Source organism: Anolis carolinensis, chromosome 6 (assembly GCF_035594765.1).
Source record: "Anolis carolinensis isolate JA03-04 chromosome 6, rAnoCar3.1.pri, whole genome shotgun sequence".
Lineage (NCBI taxonomy): Eukaryota > Metazoa > Chordata > Lepidosauria > Squamata > Dactyloidae > Anolis > Anolis carolinensis.
The window spans coordinates 47,311,322-47,329,738 of NC_085846.1; the positions used below are offsets into that span (position 1 = coordinate 47,311,322).

General features: G+C 42.6%; 1 protein-coding gene across 1 annotated transcript; it reads right to left on the reverse strand.

The window, feature by feature from the left end:
* Positions 1-1,865: 1,865 nt before the first annotated feature.
* On the reverse strand, positions 1,866-17,666 carry chmp5 (charged multivesicular body protein 5). Its single transcript, XM_003222243.4, has 8 exons — positions 17,502-17,666; positions 7,640-7,744; positions 6,428-6,474; positions 5,546-5,639; positions 5,389-5,460; positions 4,834-4,942; positions 4,280-4,392; positions 1,866-3,837 (listed from the first exon to the last, which is right to left on the reverse strand). Exons 1-8 carry the CDS (start codon positions 17,568-17,570, stop codon positions 3,787-3,789), a joined length of 660 nt encoding a protein of 219 aa, XP_003222291.1. The 5' UTR covers positions 17,571-17,666; the 3' UTR covers positions 1,866-3,786.
* Positions 17,667-18,417: the final 751 nt, after the last annotated feature.

The following is an 18,417-nucleotide window of genomic DNA, read 5'->3' on the forward strand; positions in this document are numbered from 1 at the left end:
ACAAAATGATATAAGTCTCTGCAGTCCTAAAAGGATTAGATTGGCTTAAAGGCAAACCGATTCAGAGTCTCTGCAGTTCTGGAGGGATTCCTCAGGACTCCACAGGTTTTGGATCAATAGTAAAGCCAAGGAAACAGAGTCAATGTTGATGTAGATCCTGAGTAGGTGGTAATATATCCGTTCATGCCGTTTACAACTGGTTCCCGGGTTTTATCCCAGTTTCGGTAACCCTTCTTCTGGTAAGCAGCAAATGTTTTATTATTTCTTTATTGATGGCTCTGCATTAGGTATTCTTAACGGAAATAAAAATAAAAGGAAATTTGTCTAATGTGCTCTTTATAAGATATAAATCATAAATTATATAGAAAATAGACATGTCAAAGCACCCCAAGGTATGCGGTATTCTAAGTTACAAACAAGGAATTACCTTTTTCCCAGATATAATAGTAAACATATCTACTCACATGTTTGCAGTATCAATATGCTGCTGTGGATTTTGTGGTGCAAGCAGCCATTCATGGTTCCCTAGTGATTTAAATACCTGATTACAGGAAGCAGGTGAGGACAATTTGTCATTTAGACCATGAGGGGTACTGGTCCTCAGTTTGTGAATCCAGAAGGTTTCCCTTCTGAGGAGACTAGTTTTAATGTCTGTGTAGCTAGTAGTATAGACCTTCTCTAGAGCAAGAAATTTAAAACTGTTATATGGGTGAGATTTTTGTTGGAAATGAGTGTATAGGGTGGAGTCTAAACTTTCTCTTTTAATTTTTGATCGATGCTCTTGTATTCTGTTTTTCAGGGGTCTGGTGGTCATACCTATATATAATAAATCACAAGGGCATCGAACTTACGGACTGTCCAACATGTCCGTAAGACAGAACTGGATAGGAATGGAGAAATAACAGTCAAATTCGATGAGATTTATTCTTGGGAGTAAATGGATTGCTGATGCTGCAATTTTCAGCTGAGTTTGGAATCAGTCTGCTGATACCAGACACAAAGCCAGATAGGAAACACTAAAGAAATTTGCCCCACCATTCCAGTGGGTGGCTCCCGCTTCCATCCTTCTTCCATATCAGACTCAGACAACCCAGTAAATGGTGACTATAGTCCAGCCACATCTTACAAATTCTTAAATCATGGTTGAATGTGATTTTTGTTGCATCTGTACACTCCGCAAAAGTTTACTTAATGAGGATGACTACCCAGATGAATGTTGTATTTTTTTAAAAAAATAGTATTTTGTTCTCTATTAAAGTGTAAGATTTGTACCAATAGGGATTACTGACCATTCAAAAGATTTTGGATGTGAACTCCGACCAATCCAAGCCATCATTAGTTGTGAGGAATACTGGGAGTTGCAATCTAATATCATCTGGCCAGATGTTTTTCCTATGATATATACTGTATCTAATATACTCTGGTTGCTTTAATTTCCTGTTGAGTTTTTATTATAACCAGAGATTCCTAATGTAAGAGGGGGGAAGTGTTTTTTAAAAAAAATGGATTTGAAGTAATTAATTATTGATTTCCAAATCAAGGCTGCAGTCATAAACTTAGAGTACATCTCATGTGAGATTTGCTTCTGAGTAGACATATTACACTGATAATACAATTAAAATCACAGCCTTGTCTTTCACAGAGCACTGTATCTATTCCAGAAACCCCATGAGAGACAGCACAGTATAGTGGTTTGAGCACTGGACTATGACTCTGGAGACCAGGGTTTGAATCTCCATTCAACCATGGAAACTCACTGAGTGACTCTGGGCTGATCATATCCTCTCAGTCCCAAAGGAAGGCAAATCCTCTCTGATCCTTAGGATTGCCCTACATGAGAAACAACTGGCAGCCATGCAACACAATAAAGTACTAAATCTTCTATTTATTTCTTCCTGAAAAAGATAATCATGTTAACTGACACATCTCCATTTCAACTAGCATAAAAATTTCATCAATGTACAGTATTTTGTGGAATATAGCTGTCACAAGCCTGTCTTTCAATAATAATATGCCAGTTTAAATCTGGTCCCAATCCTATTCATTCCCGTTACATTAGCTATGAATCCCACACCAATTTCATACCCTCTTCAGGCCTATAACTAACATTTGTGCAAGTTATAGGTTACCTGAGGCCACAAAAGTATGCTACTAGTAAAACATCAAACCAGCACTGTTGAATAACTCTCTCCAAATCTATGGCAGAAATCTGGAATATGTCCAGTACAGGCAGATTCTAAAGCCATTTGAATTAATTAAATCAGGTATGGGAATCATGTGATTCTCTATTGCAGTTCAGTAATTAACTGCAACTCCTAGCAGCCCTTAGCAGCATAGCGAGTGGTTAGAAATGGAGTTGCAATCCAGCAAAATCTGAAATTTTTCTGATAATCCCTTTGGCCTTCTGATTCCTAATAAAATTTAGACCCAGTGATTGACTTGCATTTGCAAAAAAGGAGATAATTTCTCTTCCACTTGGCTAAGCTATTTGCCTATTTTTGTGATGGTAAGAATAAAACAAGCAGGTCCTGTCCACAATGATAGATAAGTCTTGCTGATGGCTACCCCTCCAAGGCAGATAGTTGTCTTGGAGCTCTGGATATTCTTCATAGACAAAATTAAAGGGAGTTGGGGTGGGGGGAGAGGAAAAGTTAGCAGAAATCAACTAAAATGATAAGACAATTGCTCTGACTACTTAATTAAACAAATGCAATTCCGTTAAAATACCATAAACCGAGAATAAAGAAATGTCACTTGCTTGTTCTAGGATTTTTTTGAAACCTCAGTCTTACTAATTTCAGTGTAACATTTCAAAATGAGTTTAGAAATAAGTCTTTATGGAAAAGAACACAAGTGTCATATTTAGTATGGCCAGTAAGGTCGTATAGTTGAACTATTTGGTCAATCCAAACAGCTGAATAATAACGAACCCTATATATTTTGGTTCATTACTATTAACAAAATATGTATAGGATTATTGGCTTTGAAAATAGACTTGGAGAAAGCCTAACAGGAACAGTGGCTTCCCTACCACGAGGCTCCCTTTTCAATGTAGGTTCCTCATAAAGTCAGGTACTGACCTGGACTACACATCTTCCAAACAACAAACATAAAGGAACAAAGCCGCATCAGTTTGGGGAAATCTGGTGATTCCAAAACAATTACATATGAAGTGTTGTCAAGTAGAAACAGAATGTATTATTGCTTATCATTACATCTACTACCTAGAGACCAGTATTATTAAAATGAATAGCTTGGTTTTTAACAATAACTGAAATGGAGGTTCAAGAAAAAAGCATATCAAGCTACATTATATATAGCGTACAATTTATGTCAAAAATTCTAGATAGTAATCTCCTTTGCATATATTTGTTATACACTTACACTTAAGGATGGCAAGTTATACTAGCAATGGAGTCAAAATGTAAATATTCTTAGAAAATGTTCATGATCATAGCAGGCATAACAATGTTATTTTAAGATACACCACCACTATGGCCCTCTGTTGTCCAGGGAAACATGAAACCAAAGAAAACTATAAATAATCCCACATATTTTTTTCATACAATATGTCTACAACAGCAATATTTTAGAAGAGTAGTGTCAATTTCTTGTTTTTAATACAAAAGCTAGTAATAAAATATCTTCAAAGAAGGAGAATTATCATTCATTGTTCACTCCATGTTCCAAACCATCGCACTGAAAACGAGAGTTCCCACAACCTCAAAATGTTTTTGCTTAGACATATGTCAAATAAAAGACAGCATTCCCAATGAATGGGGGCAGTTATGTTGCTGGGATCTGTGGGAGTCCAAATTCATCCACCAGTACACCATCCTGTGAGACAGAAAGCAGACAGTTTAATGTTAATCAGTATTCCTCAAATTAGTATCAAGCATGCCCATTATAAGCCAGTGGAAGTTAATTTTCTATTTATATACCAAATTATCTGCCTCTACAAACAGTAAACCTGTCACTGTACTTATACTTTATAACATGTTCATAAACATCATACCAAATCAGTTAAGTTTCTTTAAATGCTGTTTGAAAGGACAACTGACTTGATCCTAACATAGTTTTGTAACCCTCACTGCATTTTTATGAATAACATGAATTATGCACACATCCCTTATTCTTTGAGACAAAGACGGAAACCAACAAGGAACACATCTTTTTTAAAATTTGCAAAACTGACAAAAATGTGCTCTAACTTGATAAGATTTTTGGGGAAATTCTGTTGCAAAGGAAAGGGCCAGGGTTGGTGAGGGATGAGACTCACTTTGTTTTTTGCTTCAGTTGGCATGCCTTCTGGAATAGCTGGAACGGATGCTGCTTCATCCAAATAGGAGCTATCTTCATCAGCTAGAAGTTCATCACCCAGTGCCTCCAGTTCTAGAATTGTCAGAACGGAAAATGTTTACACTGATCATTGATAGTAAAGGTTAGCTGATCTAAAATCTAATGTAGCAACACTTGTCACAATTAGTATTTCTAAAAATATTGCTCTCTGTGTATTTAGACCATGTATATCCTACTTCTTCAAACAAAAACTATCATAGTATGATAATAACAATTAGCTATTTATTTTAAACATTTGCACCCCATCCTTTAGCCTAAAAGATTATCTTATTTCAGTTCAATAAAAACGCAATAGGCTGTGATCTCGGACCTACACTTTTAAAAAGCAAAATAGGATGGGGAAAGTAAACAAGAACCAGATCTAAGTTGCATGAAAGCACGAATGGCAATCAGCAGAAGTAGTGCATCCCTGACAAAGCTTTGTTAAGCAAATGTGAACCAGAGACTTGCTAGAACACAGTGAGTGCAACGTACCAGCCTCTAAGTCATCTTCATCAATTTCTGGAGTTCCATAACTGCGACCTAGTGCTTCCTGAATTTCGCTAGCATCTTCCATCATATCTTCTAACTGGTCTTGGAGGTCCTAGAGTTTATTACAAAGCAAACACCCAAATGGTAGTAAATAAGACACCAATGTAAAGGTTTTTCAGTATTTGCTACAGCTTATTTTTCTTTCTGAAGTGATCAACATTGCACTGATTCTTGATCAATTGGGAGGATCTTTTTAGTTATATTTAGTGAAGACCCACTGAAATTAATGGTGCTACTGATTGACTGAATCCAGGCACCTCTCATTTTTAATTGCTACCAATGGAGGAGTTTTAGTATCTAAAACAGCTTGATTAATACAAAACGGTAATGACAATGTTTATTCCTTGAGACTAATATAAGAGTAAAATCCAAGGCAGGGAGAAAGGGGAAAACACTTGACCTAATTCCAAATGTAAAATAAAAATAAATATGTATAATCTTACATTGTTAAAGTCTAATTTTAATTACACATTCTTTTAAACTAATATTAAAGCTCACCTCAATATGATCAATTTTCACTTGCTTGTAAGCCTTTTTCATTTCCTTTACTCCCACTTTCATGGCGTCCACCTAGAACAAGAAAAATATTTGATATTTCAACTAACTACATCACAAGCAAAATATTGACGTAAAAACAAATTAAAAATGAAGTTACCGTCGTTTTGGTATCTTTCAGAGACTGGATGGTATAATTGGCTTGTTCCATATTGAAAGACTGTTGGGCAAGGTTATCACGCTGGTTTTCATACCTATATTTGAAACATATTATAGTTCTGTGTTATAAGGTTGCAAGTGAAAAGCTAATGTTGCTGCTACAGTGCCTGACTCTCCTTCCAGATATAACAGTGAATAGCTGAGTCCATATCCCGAAGTTAGGGGGATTATACAAAAATGCTGTTGAAGTAAATTAACCTTAGTGTCTCCAAAGTATACAGATGTCAATTACACCTAACATCCTATGGGTCATGCCAGGGAGGAGACACAATGTTTGATCCTTGGTTATAATCTATCGTTCTGCTATTTTCCCTGGTTTATTAACAAGACCCTAACCCAAATGTTTCCCAGTCTGAGCACAATGTAAACTACATCTTCACAAGTCAGCCACTACAGGAAAATCACTGAATTCTGATTTCATAAACCATTTTTATGAAGTTTTACTAATCTAATCAAGTATCTTGACTGCTGTTCCTTTTAATGTCTTGAAGGAACTTGTCCCCTATTCCTTCTCCTTACACCATACAGACTACTAAAAATACCTCCCAAAAATAATTAAGAAATGTCTAGAAGTCTACTTCTGATTTTAAAGCACTTTAAACAGGATGAAGGTAAGCGACCTACCCTCTATGGAGTCTGGAGGGGCTGAGGCCTGCATGCAAGTCTCAGGGCCACATGTTAACCACACCAATGTTATAAGCAATAAAATCAATTCCTCTCACAAAGAGGACTTAGAAATGTGGTTGGAGAATAGCATTGCTGGCAAGAGTTCAAGCCCATTCCTTTCATTTAAAAAAAAGTAAAGATGGAGATTGAAACTTACATCCTCTTCTGTTTTAACACTCTCAGGGCTTTCTGCTTTACCATGTTCTAAAAAAGAGGTGACACTAAGTTATCAGTACCAGTAAGAATTGATGACTGAGCGCAACACTTAAATCATTATTGTTTTAAGCATTATATACTACTTTTCTGTTATAATATCCAATATGGTTTATGAACAAAAATGGATTTTGAGAGTATCAACAGTCACTGAAGCAACCAATCCTAAAGAACTCCCATGGAGTATTAACTCCTAACCAAATAAAATATTCCTCCATGGAGTTAAAGAGACATAATTTCAATATCCAGCACATATTTTGCCCTCATCACTACCCTGGCATAAATAAATACAGGTGGGCCAGTAAGTTTCTGACTAAGTGGCCTTTGAACTTTGGTCTCCACTTTCAAGTAAACACAAAGACACATTGGCTCATACATTTTCTTAACTAAACCTAAAGCAACTAAAGTGCTCATACTTCACAAAATCATAGAATCAGAGTTGGAAGAGACCTCATGGGGCATCCTGCCAAGAAGCAGGACAACTGGATTTTGAAAATGTTGAGTTCTCATGGAAACAATGATTGGTGATAAAACTTCAGTGGAGACACTTTTTTCCCATGATAACATTTTCAGGAGTGAATTTCCTCTCCTAGTTGTCTGAAGGACAGGAAATGAGATTAAATCTAATGAGAATACAGAGAGCAGCACAAATTCCACAGTGGCTCTAACCCCATAGAATACTAACCAAAATAATGTGCATGGAGTTCTATTTTAAATGCAACTTGGGCAGATGTTTCTTTCAACATATTATTTATTTTTACTGTGCATTTTCAAATAATGCAAAAGGCCCAGCCATCATGCTGCTGGCTGGTGTGCACACTATTGGGTCCATCTAGTGCAGTGGTTCTCAACCACTGGGATCCCCAGATGTTTTTGGCCCTCAACTCCCAGAAATCCTAACAGCTGGTAAACTGGCTGGGATTTCTGGAAGTTGTAGGCCAAAAACATCTGGGGACCCCAGGTTGAAAACCACTAATCTAGTGTCACCTCCCACCCACCACATTTGTAACTAGGACTCAGATGCAAGTTAGATGTTTGTAACTCGGGGACTGCCTGTACTGAACCAAATACAGAAAGAAATGTTAATCAAAACTTCAAAAACCTGGAGAACTAGTTCTGCAATGAGTCATCTAGTCATAAGTTGCACACAGCATACCTTTGCAGGTCCCTCCCTCATTTTCTTCATTTGATCTTTATACTTCACCAGTTCTGCATCAAGTCTAGAAATTTTCTTGTCAATGGACTCTGCTCTGCTGTCCACCTGTAACAAAAGGAAGAAGTAAAAAAGCAGTATTACTAGTTGAAAGGACGCTAGATTATGGAATCAGTACAGCAATTACAAAAGACCCTGCAATCAAACACCAAACTTGAAAATTCTATAGATTTTTAAAAAACAGATTCTATTTAACAATAGAAATTATCCACAAAAAGCACAGCAGTAGAGATTAGCAATCCAAGAGCAAAGTTGGACCAAAGGTGTGACACCTAGCTTTCCATTGACAATCTGGAAGGTAAAGAATCAAGCAGCAAATAGTGTTTATGTTATATCATTTGATGGGAGGGGTGAGGAGATAGGACATGACTTCTCGTGACTCTGCAAAATGTAATACAGTAGAGTCTCACTTATCCAACATAAACGGGCCGGCAGAATGTTGGATAAGCGAATATGTTGGATAAAAAGGAGGGATTAAGGAAAAGCCTATTAAACATCAAATTAGGTTATGGTTTTACAAATTAAGCACCAAAACATCATGTTATACAACAAATTTGACAGAAAAGTAGTTCAATACGCAGTAATGCTATGTAGTAATTACTGTATTTATGAATTTAGCACCAAAAGATCACAATGTATTGAAAACACTGACTACAAAAATGCGTTGGATAATCCAGAACGTTGGATAAGTGAGTGTTGGATAAGTGAGACTCTACTGTAGCTATTATACCAACCAAGATAACATTAAAACACAGCTGAATTCTAGTTTGGGGTAAAATGTGTACACGTTACATAACCATTGAATAACATAATTCTAACAAAAGCAATTCTGCTCATGTTACTTCCTAAGTATTTTGGAATACAAAGATGAATATGCAACAGACAGCAGAGCAGAATGCTTTAATGTGCACAGTCACCAATAAAACTCTATTGTCACACTGAAATAAACTTTTGACAGTTTCCTCAATTTCAACATAACTTGCAATGCAGCATAAGAGGGGGTGCTAGTCTCAGAATGAGAATTAGAAGGTCACCATGGGCACACAGAAGTAGCTGTAATTTGGATTCTGGCCAGTGATTTGCTGTATCCTATCCATTCAGAATGTAACAATAAAATGATGTTCACTGAATGGAAACAGTATAATACATTTTAAATTATGACTTAAGAGATTTGCAGGCTAAAAGCAAAGTAAAAAGGGGTTTTTTTACACAATGGGTTATTTTTGTTGTCAGCTCACTACAGCCGCTCCTGAATGAACACACGAGACTCTCTGTGATATCACCAGAAACTTTACTGCAGGAAACATAAACATCAGAAAAGCCAAGAATGGGAGGCTCCGGCCAACCATCCTTTATATACCCTCCCCCACATTTGAAAAGTCTCTTCCCGCTCAGCAAAACCCCGCGCAGATTCCCCGCCAAGTCCAGCAGCCGTTTCTTCTCCGAGTCCTGAGACGCAGGTTTCTTATCAATGTTAGTGACCCTGAAACTCAGAGCCACATCCAGGCTCTAGTAGCAGGGTTCTGACATGGCGTCCTCCTCCCCTTCGTCCTGGAAGGAAAAGATTCAACACAACTATTGTTCTCCGCTGTCCAGAGTTCCTTTATACTTTTTTAACAGGCTGCAATGGAATACCGGGTGTACCTTTCCTAGGTCCTTGGGTAGCCTCAGCTGATAGGTCACTTCGTTTATTCTTTTCGCCACCCTGAACGGCCCTATATAGCGTGGAGCCAATTTCTTAGATGGGAACCCCAATTTCAGGTTTTTTGTGCTCAGCCAAACCAGATCTCCTTCGCCCAATTTGTCCCCCTCTCGGCACCTACGATCTGCAAAGAGCTTGTACTTCTTTTGCGTTTCCCGCAATGCCTCCACCACGTTCTGCCACCCTTGCTTAATTTTAGCCGGCCATTCCTTGTCGGTCTGGCCCTCTCCTTCCTTCCACTCAGGTAGCCTGGGGAAAGGTGCCACCTCCTGTCCGTATACTATTTCGAATGGGGCACGACCTGTGGCCGAATGTACGGCCCCGTTAAATGCCATCTCAGCAAACGGCAGAAGGTCTGACCAATCGTCCTGTCTATAATTGGTGTACATCCTCAAGAATTGGCACAGTGTTTGTTGGGTACGTTCGACCCCCCCGTTGGTTGCGGGATGAAAGGCCGAGCTCAGGTTCCTTTCTGCTCCTAACAGCTGTAAGAATTTTCCCCAAAATTTTGCAGTGAATTGGACTCCCCGGTCGCTAATTATTTTGTCGGGGCACCCATGTAGGCGATATACATGCTTTACATACAAATCCGTGAGCTTTTCAGCCGAGGGGAGTTTTGGCAGGACCACAAAGTGCGCCTGTTTTGAGAATAGGTCCAATATTGTCCAAATGTATCTGTGGCCTCTGCTGGGGGGTAGTTCGCCTACAAAATCCATTGCCATGCATTCCCATGGCCTCATGGGCTCCACCACCTTCTGCAATAGCCCCTGGGGCTTCCCAGGTGGTGTTTTGCCCTCTGCACATAATTCACACTGCGTGACGTACCCCCTGGCGTCTTTCCTCATTCCGGGCCACCAGCATTGTTTGGCCAACAGTTTAATAGTCCTGGTAGGGCCTAGATGACCTGCACCCTTGTTATCGTGGCATTTCCTTAACATTTCTTGTCTCAAACATTCAGGAATATACAATTTCTTATTAACAAACACCAAATCCCCACACAGTTCTCCCTGTTCTTTGTTCGTTTGTAACCATTCGTCCATTCCATATGCTCGCTTCAACTCTTCCTCCCATATTTCTCCTCCCCCCGTGGAAATGGCAGTACGTTTGTTTTCTTTGGCCGCTTGTGCTCGAGTCAGTACTGCCAGGCCCCATTGCTTATCTAGGAAAAGGCTCCCCTCAGATTCCTGAATTCCTCCCCCGTGCTGAGGCATCCGAGAGAGAGCGTCAGCGAGTATGTTGTGTTTCCCCTGGAAGAACTTGAGTCTGAAATCAAAACGGCTGAAATATTGGGCCCATCTAATCTGCTTCGCTGATAGTTTGCGAGGGGATCTCAGATATTGTAAATTTTTATGATCAGACCACACCTCAAACGGTATTCCACTCCCTTCCAGAAAGTGTCTCCAGCACTCTAGTGCTTTCAGAATCGCTAAGGCTTCCCTCTCCCAAATCGGCCAGTTTTTTTCTGTATCGCTAAACTTTTTCGACAGATAGCCACATGGCTTCAGGTTCCCCCCCTCGTCTTTCTGCAGCAGGACTGCCCCATATGCCCGGTCTGACGCATCGCAATGTATTACAAAGGTCTTAGACATATCAGGGTGCTGTAGGACAGGCTCCTCAGTAAAACGCTTTTTTAGGGCTTCGAAAGCTTCCTGGCATTCTATTGTCCAGGTCAGTTTGGCCCCAGGGGCCTTCACTTTGGCTGTTTCTCCCCTGCCTTTAGTCTTTAACAAATCAGTTAATGGCAAAGTGAGGCGCGCAAAGTCCTTGATAAATGTTCTATAGAAGTTTGCGAACCCCAGGAAGGATTGCAGCTGCTTCCGTGTTCTGGGGGCTTCCCACCCCCTTACGTCTTCCACCTTCGCAGGGTCCATCGCCACTCCCTGGGAGGAAATCCTATACCCCAGAAAGTCTATCTGGTCTTTATTGAACTCGCACTTGGCAAGTTTCGCATACAGTTTCGCTTCCCTCAACTTTTGTAGGACTTCCCTGACTAGTTCTACGTGTTGCTCCTTGGTCCGAGACATTATCAATATATCATCTAAAAAAATAAAAACTCCCTTGTACAATAATGGATGCAACACTTCGTTGATTAATTGCATGAACGCGGCCCCTCCCCCGCATAAACCGAATGGGAGCACACAATAATTGAATAATCCGAAGGCGCAGGAGAAGGCCGTCTTCCACCTGTCCTCTGGGTTGATCTGCAATTTATGGTAAGCCTCAATTAAATCCAATTTAGTGAATATCTGCCCCTCCGATAACTGGGCGATCAAGTCCTTCACTAAGGGTAGAGGGTATTTATTTACAGTACTGATTGCATTCAGGCCTCTGTAGTCAATGCAGAGCCTCAGCGTTTGGTCCTTTTTCCGCCTAAACAACACAGGTGCCCCTAAAGGGGAATTCGAAGGTTCTATGAAACCCCTCGCTAGGTTTTTATCAATGTACTTTCTCAGTTCCTCCTTTTCCCTAGCCGACATCGGGTATATCTTTGCCTTGGGAAGCTCTGCTCCTGGGACTAGCTCTATTTTCACTTCAACCCTCCGCTTCGGTGGGAAATTGTCTGCTTCCTTCTCGTCAAACACGTCCACAAAATCACGATACTCTGGGGGTAATTTATCTGCCAGTTCTGCTATTCTGATAGAGTCTTCCTCCCCCCTTTTTCCCGGCTCCCTCTCGACTTCCTGGCTCCCTTCTTCCAAACTCATCCCGAAAATCATGCTCTTATCCTCCCAGTTGATTTGCGGGTTGGCCTGCCCCAGCCACGGCATGCCTAGTATAACATTATAGTTGGCTATTTGTGATATCACAAATGACACCTTTCCTTCCCAACTCCCTATCTTACACTTTACATCTTCGGCACTGTGCCTAGCTAACGATCCTGATGCTGTGGATCCGTCCAACTGCGAAAATGCTATTGGGGATTCTAGGCTCGTTCTTTCGCATCCCAATCCCCCGGCTAATTCAGGGGAAATGATGTTCCTGGAACATCCACAATCCACAAACGCTTTGCATGTTGCTTGTTTGCTGCCATTTTCAAGCTGAATGGGGACCACTATCATAGCTTTGTCCTGACTTACCAACCCCCCCGAATGGTCCCTCATCGGTGGTTCTTCCTCGGCGCGTTTTCCTGCCACGGCTCTTGGTTTGGGCGGGCCTCCGCCTTCCCCTTTTATCTGCCAGCACTTGGCAGTCCTGTGGCCCAACCGGCCGCACACGAAGCAGCCACTCCTGCTGGCGCTCACGTTCCCTCTCGGCTCCGCTCTCCTCCCGGTTGGGGTTGATCCCTCCTTCCGGCTCCCCTCTTTCATCTGCGGCCGTTGCTGTAGCCCTCCTCGGTGCCTCCTCGCCTGGGCCAGCGATGTCTCGACGCGCCCCGCCAGCTGAATCCATCCGTGCAGTGTGTCAGGCTCATCACGGTGCACAGCCCAGGAGAGGATCTCCCGCCTGAGCCCCTCTTTGAAGAGTTCCATCTTTGTCACTGCAGACCATTCCGGCACCTTTTCGGCGAGGCATTGGAATTCCTCCGCATACTCAGATACCGACCTCTGCCCCTGGGAGACGGTCTTCAACTTCTCCCTTGCCCGGATTTGCTCCAATGGATCTCGGAAACGGGTCTCCAGGGCCCCCATAAAGCGTCGGACTGACCCCAGACATGGGTCGCGCCGCGCGTGCAGCTGAACGTACCAGCTAGCCGCTCCCCTCTTCAACACTGCACCAATGGCCCGGATCCGACTGGATTCCGTTCTAAAAGTGTGAGCATTGTCCTCCATATAGCCCCTCACCGTGGTAAGGAAAAAATCCAGTTCAGAGGACTCTCCCCCAAACTCGATCCTTAGTTCCTCTCGTCTCGGTAGGGGTCCCTGTGGTGGCAATCCCCAATCCTCCGCCCGTCGCAAGCCCCCTTGCGGACCAGTGGGCCCCGCTGCTGTTTCCCTTGGCCCTGTGCCACGCCCGGCATTCGCCAGGGGCACTAGGGTCTCAGCTGGGAGCGTAGCCGGGATTCTCGGAGGCTTTTCCCCTTCGTCGTCACTCTCCTCCACCCGCGTCAGGCTTGTTTGGGTCTTGGGCCGGGCGCCGGGCTCCTTTCGCATTTCCCTTCCCTTCGGTGCTGGGAGGTCTGCAAAGCCCTGGCTGCTTCCCACGCTCATGTCCCACATTGAGCCAGCCCAAAGTTCCCTTCCTCTCTCTGGCTCCGCCAAAAACACCAGGCGCTCCATCGCCCTCGACATTACTGCCGGCGATTACTGTCCATCGCCGACATCCTCTCCTCCAGAAACACCATCCTTTGTGGGGCTGGGGAAGGTAAATCTTCCTCTCCTCCGGTGCTGTCTCCCTGCACCACTCCACGCCTCTGGGTTACCCCATTCGGCTGGGCATAAGCGGTGGATGATGCCAGGGCCGCCAGCTGGTGGAACTCAGCGTCCGGCTCGGGAGTGGCCCTTCCCGACCTTCCTCCTCCTGCGCCCAAGAGCTCTTCATGCTCCACTTGCATGTTGCACCTCACCGCTACAGCGGGATGGTGTCCGTATTCTTGGCTTAGTGTCAGCTCACTACAGCCGCTCCTGAATGAACACACGAGACTCTCTGTGATATCACCAGAAACTTTACTGCAGGAAACATAAACATCAGAAAAGCCAAGAATGGGAGGCTCCGGCCAACCATCCTTTATATACCCTCCCCCACATTTGAAAAGTCTCTTCCCGCTCGGCAAAACCCCGCGCAGATTCCCCGCCAAGTCCAGCAGCCGTTTCTTCTCCGAGTCCTGAGACGCAGGTGTCTTATCAATGTCAGTGACCCTGAAACTCAGAGCTACATCCAGGCTCTAGTAGCAGGGTTCTGACATGTTGCAACATTCATATTTGGCACAAGGCTATTCATATTAGGATGGTAGGGAAGAGATGCTGAGAATCTGATGAATAAATAGAGCAGACGACAAGGATAAAACAAGGCACAAAGGCCTTTCGTAGGATTCTATGTTTGGGTTTTCAACCAGAACTGCCCACACATCAGCATGTGACTTGTTCAAAACAAGAGACGTAGAATGTGGCATTTTTGAGGAGAAAAAGAAAGCTGAAATTCATGTTTCATACACACTAATTGTATACAAAATTCACACAGGCTGATCAGACATACATATTCCAAATTGCCTATTCTCAAAAGTGGCTTTCAAGCTGTCCCTGACAGACATCCCCTGAAATCAAGATAATAAACATAACAGATGACATAACTACAGCTGTTATGCATGAACATCAATTTAACACACACCTTGCTTTACAATTTACTTCAGATTTATCTGTGTCCCTTCTGTTTTTACACACATAGCTTGGCATGCAAATAGCCCCGTTATGTGTTCCAGTTATAGAACGGTACAACCACCATATCTGCAGGAAATAAGTTCCAAGACTTATAAACCATGGATAATGAGGAATCCTATAATTTGATTATACTTGAGTGAAAATCATCCCATAGAACTGCACTGAAGGACCCAGAGACGCCGACAAACACTTGGGGGGGGGGGTATTTTTTTAGAGTGTGAGCAAGCCAATCTGTGGATACTGAATCAGTGTACAAGCAGGCTGTACTGTATTCTGCTGTTATAATATGTATTACATATGGTTGTCTTGAGCATAAATTATTCATTTTCTAAAAATATTGTCTTAAGGCTTAAAAGAACTGAAGCATCAGTTAAACTCAGGAGGTAAATGAACACCACCACACATCAAACAACCCATATCCCACATTTTAAAGAAATTGTTTTTAATCAGTTAGTCATCATGCCCACTCTGTATAAAGATGAACCTAGGGAACAACCCCACTATCCCTAACCCCAGACAGAAAGTGTGGTTCATATTCATGCTTTCCCTATATAGTGGATATCTTCCAAATGTATCCTTATCCTAAAACAATGAAGATCTGTGTGAGAAGTTAAGACCATGATATAATAAATGTATCTATGGCCACTCCCATGGTTAGCTGGAGCAAACAGGAAGTGACTTCAGGTGATCAAAAAGGGATACTTTTGTCAACTGCACCTCTACACAATTCTGATAATTACTGAAGGGGAAATGATCAGATTGAGTTTTGAGTGGTTATTAGCCAGACTGTATACTAAGTTTTGTAGTCCAATGGGAATTATTCCAACATTTGTTTGGAAACAAAACACATGAGAGCTAGGCTGAAAAGAATTCTCTTCCAAATTGTACACTGAGTTCCAAACTTCCAAACTACAGCATGTAATATATAATAAGATCCCTAAAGAAAAAAACCTGAAAAATCAAAGCGCAAGCTGGTGTAATAATAATAATTATTATTATTATATCCTGCACCTATCTCTCCAAGGGAAATCAGGGCAGTGTACTGAACTGTACTCTTATATCTGATGACATTCCAATCTTGTGGTATTTTAAAAATCAACCTGTGAAATACAGGACAGCTTTGATTTCTATCCCTTAGCTGAAATAAGTTTATTCGACAGCAGTTGCGAACATCTGCTCCTTGCAGCTCTTGCCTATTATAGTCACTTATTATCTCTTCTAAATGAAAGGGCAAACAACCCTTTTGTAATAGAAGGAAAAGAATGATAAATCACCACCTTGAATGGTTCGAATCAAAGCAAAGAGAGCAAGAACAGGATGGGCCATCTAGTGCAACCCTTTGCCATGCAGGAAAAGCACAATCAAATATCCCTGACAGATGGCCATCCAGCCTCTGTTTAAAAGTTTCCTAGGAAGGCGCCTTCACACCACACTCCAAGGCAGAGAGTTCCACTGTTTAACAGTTTGTACCGTATTGTCAGGAAGTTCTTCCTAATGTTAAATTAGAATCTCTTTTGCTGTAATTTGAATCCACTGCTCCAAGACTTAGTTTCAAGAGTAGCAGAAAACAAGCCTGCTCTCTCTTCCTTATGACACCCTTTCACATATTTATACATGGCTATCATGTCTCCTTGTCTTTTGCAGGCTAAACATTAAGACAATCTTCATGGGGCATGGTATCCATACCTTTGATCATTTCAGTCACCCTCCTCTGGACACCTTCCAGCTTGTCAATACCTCTGTTAGGAATTGTGGGGGTTGACGTCCAAAACAAGATGCTATATTTCTTTTGATGCAGCCCAAAATCTGACTGGCTTTTTAAACTGCTACATCACACTGTTGGCTCATGTTCAACTTGTTGTCTGTTTCAAATCACAACAGTCAAATCAAATCACAACAGCCAGGCTGTGGTGCAGGCTGGTTAGCAGCCAGCTGCAATAAATCACTCTGACCAAGAGGTCATGAGTTCGAGGCCAGCCCGTGTTGGGGTGAGCACCCGACAATTAGAATAAAAAATAGCCCCTGCTCGTTGTTGAACTAAGCAACCTGAAATATAGTTGCATCTATTAAGTAGGAAATTTAGGTACCACTTATATGTGGGGAGGCTAATTTACGACACCATAAAAATCATCCAGCCGCTGTTGGAATGAGGAAGTTGCCACCGCAGTGGATGATGAAGCAGCTGCTCCTCCTGGGGCCGGAATCAAGCATACCCTCAGGAAGCTGGAAGCTGGAGAAGGTTTAAATTGTCTCTGCGTCTGTCTCTGTTCTATGTTTATATGGCATTGAATGTTTGCCTTATATGTGTACAATGTGATCCGCCCTGAGTCCCCTTCGGGATGAGAAGGGCAGAATATAAATACTGTAAATAAATAAATAAATAATAGTTTGTCCACCAAGGTGATTCATAAGCACCAGACCAGAGCTGCTACATCCTCGAGACTGGTGAGCATTATTGGGTTATTATACCAATTACAACTGTTATTAACTGAACTCGTTACTTTTATTTATGTTTCTGGGCACAATCCTTTATGCGTTTACCCAGGAGTATGTCACACTGGACCCTAGAAGGCTGCCAACTCTTGAGTGAACGGCGTTGGAAACTGAGGAGGAAGAAGCCGGAAAAAGTCAGAAAAAGGCCTGCGAGCTGCGGGCCCTGTGGGGAAGCCAAGCCTCAAGCAGGAGAGGCGTCCCGAGGCCGGAAGGAGTGGGACTGGGCAGCCGAGGAGGAACCTGGCAGCCGAGGAGGGGGAGGCCCCATGCCCGCCGCCCTCGCCCCTCTACCCACCGTGCCAATGCAGTCCGTCAGGTTCGGGGGCGGCGCCTTGGGCTTCGACTTGCCAAACAAGCGGTTCATGGCGGCGACACAACAGGCAACAACACCAACAATAGGGCGACCAGGAAGCTTTCGCCGGAACGCCGCTTCCCTCAGACCCGGAAGCGCCTGACCGCTGCTCAGCAGCCAATGGAGGGGCGGAGACGAAAGTGAAGCAATGCGAGGGCGGAAGAAGCCCGGCAGAGGCAAAGCCTTCCGCCCGGACTTGAGGCGGAAGGGAAGATGCTCTGTACACAAAGCAGGGATTTCAAGAGCTCTCTACATTCTGTGGGGAAAACCTGTCTCAGTCCTTTTTTAAACTGTAGGTCCCGACCCCAGATGGGGTTCGCTTAGCTTAATCTTGAGATCACAGAAATCACCACGTGACGGTTAAGTTCAATCTTAAGGTCCTGATAGCGGCTGAGTTTTTCCTGTTGTTTTTCGTCAATGAGACTGTCACCTGGGATGGCAACATCAATGATCCAAACCTTTTTCTTTTCCACAACTGTGATGTCTGGTGTGTTGTGTTCCAGAACTTTGTCAGTCTGGATTCGGAAGTCCCACAGTATCTTTGCATGCTCATTTTCCAATACTTTTGCAGGTTTGTGATCCCACCAGTTCTTTGCTGCTGGAAGGTGGTACTTGAGGCATAAGTTCCAATGAATCATTTGGGCCACGTAGTTGTGCCTCTGTTTGTAGTCTGTCTGTGCAATTTTCTTACAGCAGCTGAGGAGATGATCAATGGTTTCGTTGGTTTCCTTGCACAGTCTGCATTTTGGGTCATCAGCTGATTTTTCGATCTTGGCCTTAATTGCATTTGTTCTGATGGCTTGCTCCTGGGCTGCAAGGATCAGGCCTTCTGTCTCCTTCTTCAGGGTCCCATTCGTGA

What these genes read in the sequence shown, in the direction of transcription:
- chmp5 (XM_003222243.4), bottom strand. Translation starts at nt 17,570, where the DNA reads ATGAACCGCTTGTTTGGCAAGTCGAAGCCCAAGGCGCCGCCCCCGAAC. An exon ending in TGACGGACTGCATTGGCACG is followed by an intron (nt 7,745 to 17,501) that starts GTGGGTAGAGGG and finishes CTTTTGTTACAG; the next exon opens with GTGGACAGCAGAGCAGAGTC. An exon ending in TGAGGGAGGGACCTGCAAAG is followed by an intron (nt 6,475 to 7,639) that starts GTATGCTGTGTG and finishes CCTCTTTTTTAG; the next exon opens with AACATGGTAAAGCAGAAAGC.